At 33.7% G+C, this 12951-nt stretch overlaps 2 protein-coding genes across 10 annotated transcripts in view; both read right to left on the bottom strand.

Annotated features, from left to right (window-relative positions):
- Positions 1-1055: 1055 nt before the first annotated feature.
- Positions 1056-12951, bottom strand: part of LOC117911207 (GATA transcription factor 19-like) — a 51396-nt gene continuing 39500 nt past the window's right edge. For 3 of the 8 annotated variants that reach the window (XM_034825458.1, XM_034825463.1, XM_034825467.1), the window contains 4 exons: positions 11462-11542; positions 2551-2725; positions 1422-1490; positions 1056-1302 (listed from right to left, as the gene is read on the bottom strand). In XM_034825458.1, the coding sequence (XP_034681349.1) occupies positions 1447-1490; positions 2551-2725; positions 11462-11542 (300 nt within the window). In that variant the 3' untranslated portion in view covers positions 1056-1302; positions 1422-1446. Of the gene's footprint in view, positions 1338-1421; positions 1491-1690; positions 1948-2550; positions 2726-9424; positions 9467-11461; positions 11543-12951 lie in introns of those variants that run through there. The other 5 variants (XM_034825465.1, XM_034825464.1, XM_034825459.1 and 2 more) reach the window with 5 other exon arrangements.
- LOC117911206 lies at positions 5021-7600 on the bottom strand. 2 transcript variants are annotated; one of them, XR_004650852.1, is made up of 3 exons: positions 5801-7600; positions 5370-5695; positions 5021-5281 (listed from the first exon to the last, which is right to left on the bottom strand). XR_004650852.1 is itself a non-coding variant. In XM_034825457.1 (2 exons), exons 1-2 carry the CDS (start codon positions 5551-5553, stop codon positions 5121-5123), a joined length of 345 nt encoding a protein of 114 aa, XP_034681348.1. In that variant the 5' UTR covers positions 5554-5745; the 3' UTR covers positions 5021-5120. The 2 variants fall into 2 exon arrangements, 1 of the variants encoding a protein (XP_034681348.1); XM_034825457.1 differs by lacking the exon at positions 5801-7600 and having other exon boundaries at positions 5370-5745.

Genomic DNA, 12951 nt, shown 5'->3' with positions numbered 1-12951 from the left:
TTTTATGATTAGCATGTTACTAGTTATTTCAGCTTGTTGGTTCACTTTCATATTAAGCCTTTGGATTTCACATCTGAAATGATTGTGGTGTCCTAACCTTCGGGTTTGGGTCGTCACAACATTGGCTAATTATTATAAAATTTGAGGGTAATTTCTCAATCAACCAAAAACACCTTAAAGAGATGACCCACTTGTGATTCTAACAAGTATCAACTAACTGTAAGAAAATGGCTTTGGTGTTTCTTTCTATGAAACTGGGAATTCTGACAACATGATCAAATCTAGATGCAATGCAAACAATATAACAGCTGCCCAAACGAGGCTAAGGCTGACTTCGATCCACTCGAGAGACTACCTATGATCTTGAAGAATGGGTTTGCTTCCACATCAATAATACCACCTAGTGCATGAAAAGAAAGGTTCAAAGGAGGAAAAATGGCTGCCATCAAACTCATCTGTCAAAAAGCCCAACCTCCAACAAGTAATCAAGATCACATTTTCCTTTTATTTCTTTCCTATTAAATCAAAGTTTAACAAAATTGCATTTTTTCTTTTCCACTATTCTTTTTTCTTTTAACACTAATAATCATACATTCAGAGTTTTTTTCTTGATTTCAAACCTAAACCAAAATCTTGGGGCATTCAGCATTTGCACAAGGAAAATAAAAACTCTATTGAATTTCTCCCCAAAATTCAATCACAATGTACTCTAGACAGAAAATATGTATATTTCCAAGAACATAAAACAAAGGGGATACTTACATTTGGCTTCATCAAAACAAAGATTGTTAGAAGAGGAAGGCTCCAGAAGTGTGATATTATTTCAGAAGAATTTAATTTTGAGATAATGATGAAAAAGAGAACTCTATAATGCCCCTCTCGCTTCTCATGGAAGAGCTCCAGCAAAACCTTACAGGCAATTATTGACCACCTATGAGAGCTCTCATGAGAGAATCCTTTCAAGTAGGTGAATTACATGATCAAAATGCCAACCAATGTTATCAACAGAATCCAGCAAAAAAAAATGGATGATAAGGATAGAAAAGCCGAGAAAAGCCAAGAAAACCACATGTAAAACTGATCATAATATATAAATTGAATGAAGTTCTAAGATGGATGTCCAGAAACTTATAAGCAAGAAAATTCGCTCTATCAACATATATCATCTCCATAAATGTAAATTGCATCTTTGTCCAGGTCAGACAAGACCATGCACTTAAAAAGAGTCCAATGTCATGAGCACATGGTATGATCTCAATTCTCAGGCCAGTCAGTTGCCATGTTGGAATCACCAACGTCAACCTGTAAGTTGGTATTCATGAACTTTTGAGAGTAACCTAAATTTAAAGTTTTTGAAACCCAAATTAAGTATACAGCTAGTCTCTCATAAGCTTGAGGTCACAATACTAAAAAACTAATACCTGCTCGTCAAAGTTCGTAGGAATCTCAAAATCTGTCCCTGAAACATTGGCAAGCACTTCTGTATTCTCCTGCAAGTCCCAATATATAGCGACATAAAAAGCAAAAGTTTTTCAATAAGAAAGCTTTATACCAGATTCTTGCAGCTTATGTAAAATTGGAGATCATCCTCCCAAAACTACAGGACAGGTAAGCCACCATTTCAAAGATAATTTAATAAACAACAATAGAATAAAGATCTTCAAAAAACCAAAGCAACTACTCTTTTACATTTGCAGCAAGATTTTTTCTCATTATTCTTTTAAGGAATGTGAACCCACCACATGTGCCTATGTATGTGTTCTTCCATAAGAAACAAAATCATTAAGGAGGTGTCTTCACAAGGGAACAATTTAAAACAAAATAAAAAGGATAAATACCACCTAGCTTCAAGAAACAATTCGTCACAGACAAAAGTCCAACCTAACAGACTATGATGAGTGCAGTTCCCATATAAAATTTCAGCATTAAGGCTCCATCATAGCAAGTCTGCCAGCATTGTTGAAAAGAAAGCGTTGGAAAAAGGAGAATTCATTTCATATTTCTGTATATTTTGAATAAAGTTATAAGGGTATTTACAAGTCTATAACAGTAAAAGAAAAGGAAATAAAACTAGAATATTTCCACAATTTTTCCTACAATCTCTTTATCAATCTTTTCTTAGTAACTCCTACAATTGCTCCTATGATCTCAGCACTATTCCTAAGATGAAATGTAGATATTAACAGTTCCCCCTTATCACAGCAAGAGTCAAGAGTTGCTTTCGAAACAGCTTTAGTGAAGATGTCCACCAGTTGATTCTTAGATCATACAAATGAAATAACAATTTCTTTTGACTCCACTTTTGAGCAAATTAACAATCTAACTTGATGTATTTTTTGTCCTTTCATAAAAAACAGGATTGCTAGCCATATGAAGGACTGCTTGATTGTTTCAATAGAGTTGGATTTAATTATGGTATGCCAATTTTCTTGCAAAAGGTTTTCAACAAAGTCAATTCAAGTACTGTGTTTTTCAACAAGGTTTTCATACTCACCTGTTCACTAGAAGGAATCACAACTAATTGTTTCTTACTCTAGGTTATGAGATTACCTACAAGAAAAATGCAATAACCAATTGTTGATTTCCTATCATGAGGAGATCCTGCCCAATCAAAGTAAGCATATCCTTCAATGCGAAAATGTCCCAAGGATTGATAGAGAAAGCCATGACTATGAGTTCCCTTCATATATTTCAAAATCCGTTTGATTGCATTCAAGTGAGAAACCTGTGGAGTGATCATTATTTGGCTTACAACACTGACTACGTAAGAGATATTTGGCAAGTAATAATTAAATAAATTAACTTTCTCAGTAGTCTCCTATACAATCTAGGATCATCCACTAACTCATCATCATTGATCAACTTTTGATTGGTCTCTATAGGTATAGTAAGAGGTTTCACACCAAGATAACTTGTATCTCTTGAAATATTAAGAGTGTACTTCCTTTTGAGGCAAGTAAATACCTTTGAGACAAGAAAATAACAAAGCTTACTGAGATATTTAGTGTGAAATTGGTGGTAAGATGATGAATCAAATTATTAATCCCCTTCCAATGACTTCAAGTGATAACAACATCATCTACACAACAATGATAATTACAGTGTCATGTTTTGTTCCTTTAACAAACAATGAATTATCAGCTTCACTTCTGGTCATGTCATGAGATACTACCACTTTGCTGAATTTTTCAAACCATGCAAAAGGGGATTGTTCATGTCCAAATAGACTGCTTTAGTTAACAAATATACTCCCCATTGGACTTAAACCTAGGTGGCTAAACCATAAACACTATTTCATTTAAGTCTCCATGAAAGAAAACATTTTTTTTTACATCAAGTTGGCCAAGGGGCAATCTAGATTTGCTGCTATAGGTACAATAGCTTGCATAGAATTCAATTTAGCTACAAAAGAAAAAGCCTTAGACTAAGAGGGTGTTTGTTTTTTTAGCTTTTTGCTTAAAGCAATTTGCTTTCAGTTGTTTTTCTATTTTTTCACGACTTATTACAAATTTTTTTGCTAAATAAAAAAAGCCAAAATATTTGGTTTTTCTAAATGGAAAAAGCAACATGTTGGTTTTTCTTTACTTTTTAATGTTTAATAGAAATAAAATGTTACAAAAACAAACAACTTAATATTTAATACTATTAAGAACTATTTAGTTTTAAGTTCTATTTAGAATTAAGTAAAAAAAACAACCACCACCTAAATCCTTCAACCACCAATCAAGTCTTCAATTTATCAACTATCTCATTAGGGTTGTGCTTTGTGGTAAAGAGCCAATGACAACTAACAACTTGAGCATCAATAGGCTTAGGAACAAGATCTTAGGTGTGATTGCACTCTAAAGCATGCATTTCCACTTCTATTGTTCACCTCTAGCCAGAATGAAAAAGAGCTTCATCGTAAGATTTAGGAAAAGTAATAGAAGAAAGCGATATAGAGAAGGCTTTAAAACGATCATAAGTGTTAGAGTGCATGATACACATTGTGGGTCCAAATCCTACAAGATTAAGCATCTAGGAAAATTGGTAATTCAACAATAAGAGACCATGATGTTTAGTACAAATGTATGTACGTTTACCACAAACAATGGGAAGATTAGAAGCAGAATTAAAGACTCTACAAGGACTTCTAGAGGTGACAAGGGGCATTCCATTGCTTTTAGAGAAGAATGTTGTTTCATTTGTGAACATAAAACTTCTCATAAGATGAAATGCTGACAATTTGCGTAGGATGAACTAATTCTAAAATAAGAGGCTTAGACAATTTACTTCCTGCCTTAGAATAATAAGGTAGATCCTTAAAAAAAGGATACATCAACTTAACACTGTTTTCACAAAGTAGAACCATAGCATCACATTCAAGAATACTCAAGAAATATGCATTTGTGGGGTCAAAATGTCAAAGTTTGTCGTGATTTTAACTCAATTTATGAACAAAATGGATACTCTTAAAAACTCTTAAGAAGAAAAAGGAAAAGTTCTTGGTCATGACACAATATCTAAAATGGGGACTTATCATGAAGAACTTGAAAAGACATTCTATTCAATAGAAAGCTGATCGAAGAACATCTCCCCAAAAAATTTTGACACATTCATTTGAAACATTAAGCACAACAACAACAACAATAAGATCGATCTTTCTTTTAGTAATTCCATTTTGTTGAGGTGTATCATCACACAATTTTTTGTTAATAATAACCAAAGTTTTTAAAGGCGAAAGCATAAGGCGAGGCGTTTTTGTGTTCGTGAGGCGAGGCGTAAGCCTCGAGGCGTTGAGGCGTAAGCCTCGAGGCGTTGAGGCGTAAGCTTTTTAAGCCTCACATTATATAATTAATTAATATTTTTAAATATATAAAATAAAATAGCATAAATAGAAACATGAAAACAATTCATTAGAATCATAAATAAAAAAAGCATACTAGTACCCTACTTTCACAAAAAAACCATAACAAAGTCATAAAATAAATTCTAGATTCAACTATACTAATAGTTTCAAACTTTAACAAAAAACCATAACTAAGTCATGAAATGGAAAATAGAGTCAACCATAATAATAGTTCTAAACTTTTACAAAAATCCATAACTAAGTCATAAAATAATAACTAGAGTCAATTGTTTCAACTTAAATCCTCATCCTCAAGGTCATCATCATCCTCATCCAATGTATCAATAGTAGGAAAATGTCCACTATCATGTATCCCCATTTCATGTAAATCTTCATCTTCATCAATTGGTGTCAAATTCAACTCCTTCTCTTTGCCTTTGCCTCCACTTGTACCTAGCATAAAGAATTAATTAAGTGTAAATATTATAAGTTTTTTTATTAAATTTAATCAAATTTATGACTTCAATTTTTGAGTACTTACTTGGTCCTTCATTATGTTTCCTTTTGTAGGAATGTGAAGAAACCATGTGATCCGATGATGTTTCAGTCTCTTGGGAGTTGGATGACAGCTCTAATGGCATCAATACTAAATAACTCATTATCTTGAAGCCAACAAAGATCAAGGAGGAGGAGGGGATCTTCTTTCTCCGCAATCCATTCATCATCCGAATTAATCTCCTCTACCAAAATCGGATCAACATTTTGTTTCCTTTGTAGACTTCGCTCTCTCAATCTAGTGTTGTATCTTACATACACTAGAGCATTCAACCTTTGATGTTCAAGTCTATTTCTTTTTTTTGTATGGATCTACAAATAATAAAAGTATCAAATTTATGTGTTAAAATGAAATAAGGTTCTCTAACATTGACATAGAAATATATGTATAAAAATTTACAAAAATAGAAGTATTACCGACTCAAATGTGCTCCAATTTCTTTCACATCTCGAAGCACTACAAGTAAGGCTAAGGACTCGAATAGCAAACTTTTGCAACTCCGGTGTTGAACCTCCAAAACGCATCCACCAACTTGTAGGACTTCTTAATGTTCGAGAATCAATTGCAATACGACTCCCAAATTCACCCATTGCTTGGTCATGAGTCCAACTGAATGTCAGCTTTTAAACGTTCTTGATAATCCAACATCCTATCCATGCATTCAAATAATCCCTTCCTCACCTTATCAGCATTAGAGAACTTATCTCCATACTGCAATTGAGGATTAGGATAATAACCTGCTGCATGTAAAGGTCGATGAAGTTGCGGAGTCCATCTTGCATCAATTTTTCTCCAAATTGGGCCATATTTTCTCTCCACACCCCGACAATTAAATGCAATCTTCTCCTTAGCTGAATCCATCAACTCATAAATATAACCCATGGCTGGTCTTTCCTCTGAATCAACCTCTCTCAAGACACTAACTAATGGAACAATGGTCTTTATGCAAAAAGCAACATGAGGCCAAAAATTTGGATCAAACAACACCGTACTTCGAGTTTTCACACCTTCTATCTTTTTAGCCCATGTGCTTGAACACCATTTTTCTGATGAGAACATTGCTATAAGAGCTTGCTTTTGCTTATAAAGACTTTGGAGAGTAAGAAATGCAGTAGCAAATCGTGTAATTGCTGGACGAAGAAGTTCATGATTTTTTGTAAATGTTCTCATCAAGCTAAGAACCCAAGTATGCCCATATATGAACTTCACTACTTGCCTAGCTCGAGATAGTGTAGTGGCATGAACATTTAGCTTTCCAATATCCTCCAACATCAAATCAATATAATGAGCAGCACAAGGAGTCCACCACAATTTTCTCCTTTTTTCCATAAGCCTCATTCCATCATTCACATAATTAGAGGCATTATCAGTGATGACTTGCACAACATTCTCCTCTCCAATTTCTTCAACCACCTCATCAAGATATTTGAACATTAAATCCCCATTTTTTATTGTATCAGAAGCATCAATTGATTTCATAAACCAAGTGCCAGCAGGACTATTCACCAAAAAATTGATAAGACACCTACTCTTTCCATCTGTCCAACCATCCGACATAATTGAACATCCATATTGTTTCCAAGCTTTTTTGTGATCTTCCATAATGATACTTAGGTCATTCACCTCTTCTTTAAGAATCCATGTCCTCAATTCATGCATAGATGGAGGCTTAAACCCGGGCCCAAAATTTGCAACAACATCTATCATAGGAAACCAATAAGGATCATTCACAGTGTTGAATGGGAGACCTTTTGAATACATGAATCTACCAATTTTTCTACACACTTCCTTCCTTTCTTCTTGCTTCCACTTTGAATTCAAAGTAGTTTGTCTAGGTTGTGAAGTGGTAAATTTATCCATGGGTCCCCTAGGAATAGGTTCCCCACTCCCACTCCCACTCCCTAATGTCCCTATTGTTTTAGACAAGGCACTCTTATGCATTGAAGTTGGACCCATACAAATTTCTTGGAGCAATTCATTTCTTTTCGTTTTTTGATCCTTAAAATTGGTCAATGCCTCTTTACATTCCAATCTAGCATCTTCACTAACCTTGTTGCATGGTTTCATACCATGATGAGTTTCGGCTAAGTGATGCTTGAGTCTATTCACCCCTCCCGTGCATCTTTGATTGCAAAATTTACATCTTAAATATTGCTCCCCGGTAACTTCAATAACATACTTTCGCACAAAATCTTTTCTTGAATTTTTCGAATCAGAGGAACTCATTCTTAAAAAAAAAAACACCAATAATAATATTCAAATTTCTATATAATAATATAATTGACTAAAAAATAATAATAAGACATAATTGAAAGGAATTTAAAAATGAAATTCAAAATTTAATTGGTTTTAATTTTAAAAAACCAATATTTGTTTTAGAAGAATTTTAAAATTATACACATAAATTTCAATTAGAATCTAATAATGAAATAAAGAAAATTTGGGTGAAAAATAAAATTAAACCAAAAATAAAAAAATAATTTAAAGCAGCCAATTTACTGAAATATTTAGAAAATAAAAATGGTTTGGGTGAAAAATAAAATTAAACCAGAATTATAAAAATAATTTTAAGCTAGAATATTTACAAAATATAAATGGTGAAGGAGAAACGGCTGCTGGTTGAGAGTCTCAGACAAAGAGCTGGTCAAAATTGGGGTCAAATGATTTAAATAGATATTATATATATATATATATATATATATATATATATATATATATATATATATATATATATATATATTGGATGGCATTTGATTAAAAAAAAAATTTGATGAACGAGAACAAGAAGGAGACCCGGACTGCCAAGAGAGAGCCAGCCTCTCTGCGTAGAGAGCTGGTCAAAATTGGGGTCAAATGATTTAAATATATATATATATATATATATATATATATATATATATATATATATATATATATGCATATAAATGGATGGCATTTGATTAAAAAAAAAAAATTTGATGAACGAGAACGAGAAGGAGACCCCGACTGCCAAGAAAGAGCCAACCTCTCTGCGTCAAGTCGACTGCCATGGAAGATGAAGAAAACCATGGCAGATGAAGAACAAGATGAAGCCGAGAGGGGGAAGCATCAGAGACACGAAGAAAGGGAGATCGCGACATACCTGGAGATGAACGAGAAGGATCGCCGCCGGAGAAGATGCTCTGCAATTGGTCGTCGCTAGAGAAGAAGCTCTGGATTGGTCGTCGCCTGAGGTTAAGCACTCCGTCGCCGCTTCAGGTAGGGTTTCCTTTTGGAGTTTTTCTCCCAATTTCTGTTTGCCTTCAATCGGGACTCGGGTTTTGCTTTAGGGATCAGTTAGGGCTTTTTTTTTAAATTTCTTCATGGCCACATCAGCTTCTACAACGCGTGCGCCTTCTTCTCGGAGCGTAAAAGGCGCGATCAAAGCGCACCTCGGACACACCTCAGTGGAAAAGGCGTACGCCTTTCTTGCATTGCGTTTTATTATTTACGCGTCAAGGCGTTTTTGCCTCGCCTAGCCCTAAGGCGCGCTTCAAGGCGCGCCTGAGATACGCCTTTGAAAACCTTGATAATAACCCTTAACTCAAGGATGGCACCAAAAGTGAGAATATTCATATTCAAGGGCATAGTCAAGCCTAATAATTTTTAATTTAACATTTAATTGAGTGGTATTTTCAACATAAAAAGATTCAAAAACATCAAATGCTTGAGTTCTGTGTTTTGAGGGCATACAACCAAGTCATATAAAAAAAATCATCCATAAATAAAATGAAATAACAATAGACAAATAAGACAATAGTTCTAGCTAGACCCCAAATATCAAACCTGACCAAATCAAAAGGATGTAAACGTAGCTCAACTGAGTACAATTCAAAAGTAGCTCTATGATGTTTACTGAGCTCACAACTTTCACAATTTAAGAGTGTAAAGGAACATAAGTATGAAGTAATCGATAGGGCTAGCAAAGGAAAAGCAACCAAGACTAAAGTGTCACTAGTATGGGGAGACAATAGTATGGAGAGTTAAGGACTTGTAGAACAACTTAAAGTAGTTGAGTTCACCCTTATCAAATTCCCACCAATCGCCCTCTTTGCCTTTAAATCCTGAAAGATCCAACGTAAATGATAAAATATGATTGAACAGCTCAAGTGAGGAACAAGTTTGTTAATAGGCCAAAAAAGTTTTAGAAGGAAATTAGGGGTATATAAAATTAGATGAAAGTGTAAAATCCCATGAATAGGAGATTTATACCTGCTCACAATAGTCACAAAGGATGATAAAGATTGGAAAGAAGGAAAAAAATCCTGTCTCGATCAAATGCCCTAAAATTTATAATTCCAAAGTTGGTTGAAAAATGAAGTATTACCTAAATTACCCATAGTGGCAATGGAGGTAGATGAAAGAATAGAATGTTTGACAAGATAATCATATTCTGATTTTGAAAGTGTAACTAGCTACTCAACAATAGTCACAAGTATCTCCCCCTCAACAGTAGCCTGATTAGTCCATGTAGGTGTACCATGAAATAGAAGTCCACAATATGGTTGCTTTGGACATAGTAAGTGCATTGGTTGATGGCATAACCCCTTTAGCCACTACAATTGTACAACCTCCATGTCCTCCATGACCTCCATATGCAAGAATTTGGCAACTAACAAGAGTACTAAGAGTTGATGTATCAGATTTGTCTCGTGTGGTAGATTTAGGATGACATGGTAAACTTTGGTAAAAGTGTCTCCAATAATGGGCACTTTTCATTGGAAAGAATCTATGAGTGTATAGGTTCAAGCCCTTGTTGAAGACCAATGATGAATTTGGCCATGCAAAATTGTTCTTACTGGTGCTTTTGAATCTCTAAATCTGAAGTCAAGGGCTAATAAACATCTTTTCACATGCCCTTTAATTTTGAGTAATATTATTGAACTAATCTATCACTTTTTTGGAAAGACAATAAGTTTTTATAGAGTTCATAAATACAAGAGAAGAATACATTTAAGCCAATGAATTCCAACTATCTTTAGTAGAACTAAGACATATGACACCCCTATTAAACACCATTGGTTATACTATTTCCAAGTCAAGTTACGACTTGTGCACTCTCTTTGTCTAAGCATCAATGAACTTTACATTTGTATCTTTAAATGACTGAATGAAAAATTTTACTACATGCCTTCAAGAAAACTTTTATTGCCGGAGACCATAGATGATAGTTAGGCGCATTTAATTTGACACTAGATAGAAAAGTGACTTTTTGATTGGCATGTTTTTACCCATATTATATGAGAATGAAATCAAGTTTTAAGATCTGATGAGACTGAGATTAAGGGGAAAAAAATGTAAAAAGATAGCAACAATGTAAGGAGAGTTTGGATAGTTATCAAGGAGAGATGGTGGCTTTAGAACAACTATACTCTAAATACCATATTGAAAAGAGAATACTAAAAAGAAGGGAATTCATCTCATATTTTTTGCAAATTCTGAATAAAGTTACAAGGGTGTTTTTAGCCTATAATAGTAAAAGAAAAGGAAAAAAATCTAACATATTCCCACAATTTCTCCGACAATCTTTCGTACAATCTCTCCAATAGTGTTCCTATGACATTTCGTATAATTGCTCTTATAATCTCAACAACCATAAAATTGCCTGAGCTATAAGCCAGGAGAGCAGTCCAACCCTAATAAGATTCAACATGATGTGCCAAAGGTGGGAGTGTCTATATAGTCCTCTGAGATCTCTGATTGAATGCTTATCACACAATGCATATATATATACAATTTTTTTCCTCATTAGGACTTGAACCTGAACTGCCCACAAACCCCTCTAAGCCCTTTACAACTCGACTAAGACCTCAAGAGCCATATCATATACCTTTATTAGTTATAGAGAAATGCAATTGTTTCCTTATTGGTACAGAAAGAAGCAATCAGCTTGATTGACTTTACACCAATTTGGCTTTTTTTTTTTAAATACATTTTTTAGAACATATAGGAAAGGGCAAACATTTTCTCATGAGTTCTTGCTCACAAATTCCTTAACAATAATGTGTACCTAATTTACCTTTGTCATTTGAATTAACTGTTCCCCTATCTAGGGTTACCTGCTCATCAGGGTTGATAGACGAATTATCCACTGGTACAGGTAAATGATCAACTAGAGCTACAGCAGTTTCCAGCAAATCCTGTGCATCAGATTAGTAATTTGACTATTAGAAACCAAAGGAGAATAAATAAATAGTTGTTAAAAACTTAAAATACACAATACCATAACCAATAGGATGCCAATTTTGTGTAAAATGAAAAATGATAGTATCACTATTACAATCTATGTTAACTGTATTTAAGGATACGTGATTTGATACATGATACAACTATATATATGCACCTTTGACTATGTTTAGTATTTTTTAAGGAAAATTAAATTTTAAAAAAAAAATATTACATTAATGGTATAAAATTTAATTTATAGTTAGAATTTATGATAAAATGGAAGAGAGGAAATAATCCTCCAGGAAAAAATGTGATACATTCCAATGAAAATTTCAAACATGAGTAAACATATTCTTGTAATGAATACTGGCAGTTGTTATTTGAATAATTTTCATCGTCACCTTAAATGTGATGGTGAATAAAAACTTTGCTTGATATATTACATCTTCTTTTGGAATTTTTCCCCTTAAAGGGAGGGACCAATGAACTTAGTAAGGTTAGAACTTTGAAAGTGGGCATATAAATACATAGATATCAACCATACATACATCTACTTGAAACTAAAAATTATAGCTAAATCGATTTTGTAGATATTATGAAGAATCTAAATATTAAGATATCATATTTTGTGAAGTTGAAATCTCAAAATCTAGTTTTCGATGTTTTTATATGTATAATATTAATGAAAACCACACCCTAAAAATTTATCACCCCCAGTTTTTTCTCTGAAGCAAAGTGCATATATGACTTACAGTCAGACCACATTGAGCTTTTGGTATAGGTGAATGCCTGGAATATCCAGTTTCTTAAACTAACATTTATGCCTCTGAACTCTTGTTTTCTTCTCCCCTTTTTTTTTTTTTTAATACTTCTATTTTCTCCTTTTTTTCACAGATAGGAAACAGAGGCATTATTGATTTCTTTTTTTTAAATTTAAACAAATGGGGAGGAACTGTCATATGGCAATTAAAAAAAAAAAAAAAGCAAGGAAAAAGGAGGAAAAACTACATCCCCAACAATAAGAAACCTCTCCCTTTCTTCTCTTTGTTTGAATTAGTTGTAAGTGAAAAGATACTAGCAGCTACTCCCATCTTCGTGAATAAAATAGTGTCTACTGATTATCTTCTGCCTACCCACTTGGATCCTACTGCATAGAAGACACCTACTGGAATTTGCCCAAATACAAGCAAAGAAAATCTAGCCCAGGTCAGCCAGCCTGCAAAAAGCAGGTTTGTTTTCCCTTGTCCCAGAAAAATGGTTTGCGGGTGATCAAATCATGCCCAGTGTAGATGAGTTAACAAGAATGAGTGATCATCCTTCTTTAACTTACAAAATGATCACAAAAATAAGCTAAACTGGGAATAAAAAGATCTTGTGATAA

This window comes from Vitis riparia, chromosome 3 (genome assembly GCF_004353265.1).
Source record: "Vitis riparia cultivar Riparia Gloire de Montpellier isolate 1030 chromosome 3, EGFV_Vit.rip_1.0, whole genome shotgun sequence".
NCBI classification, from domain to species: domain Eukaryota; kingdom Viridiplantae; phylum Streptophyta; class Magnoliopsida; order Vitales; family Vitaceae; genus Vitis; species Vitis riparia.
The sequence above is the reverse complement of the archived record's forward strand: the minus strand, read 5'-3'. Positions and strand labels throughout refer to the sequence as shown.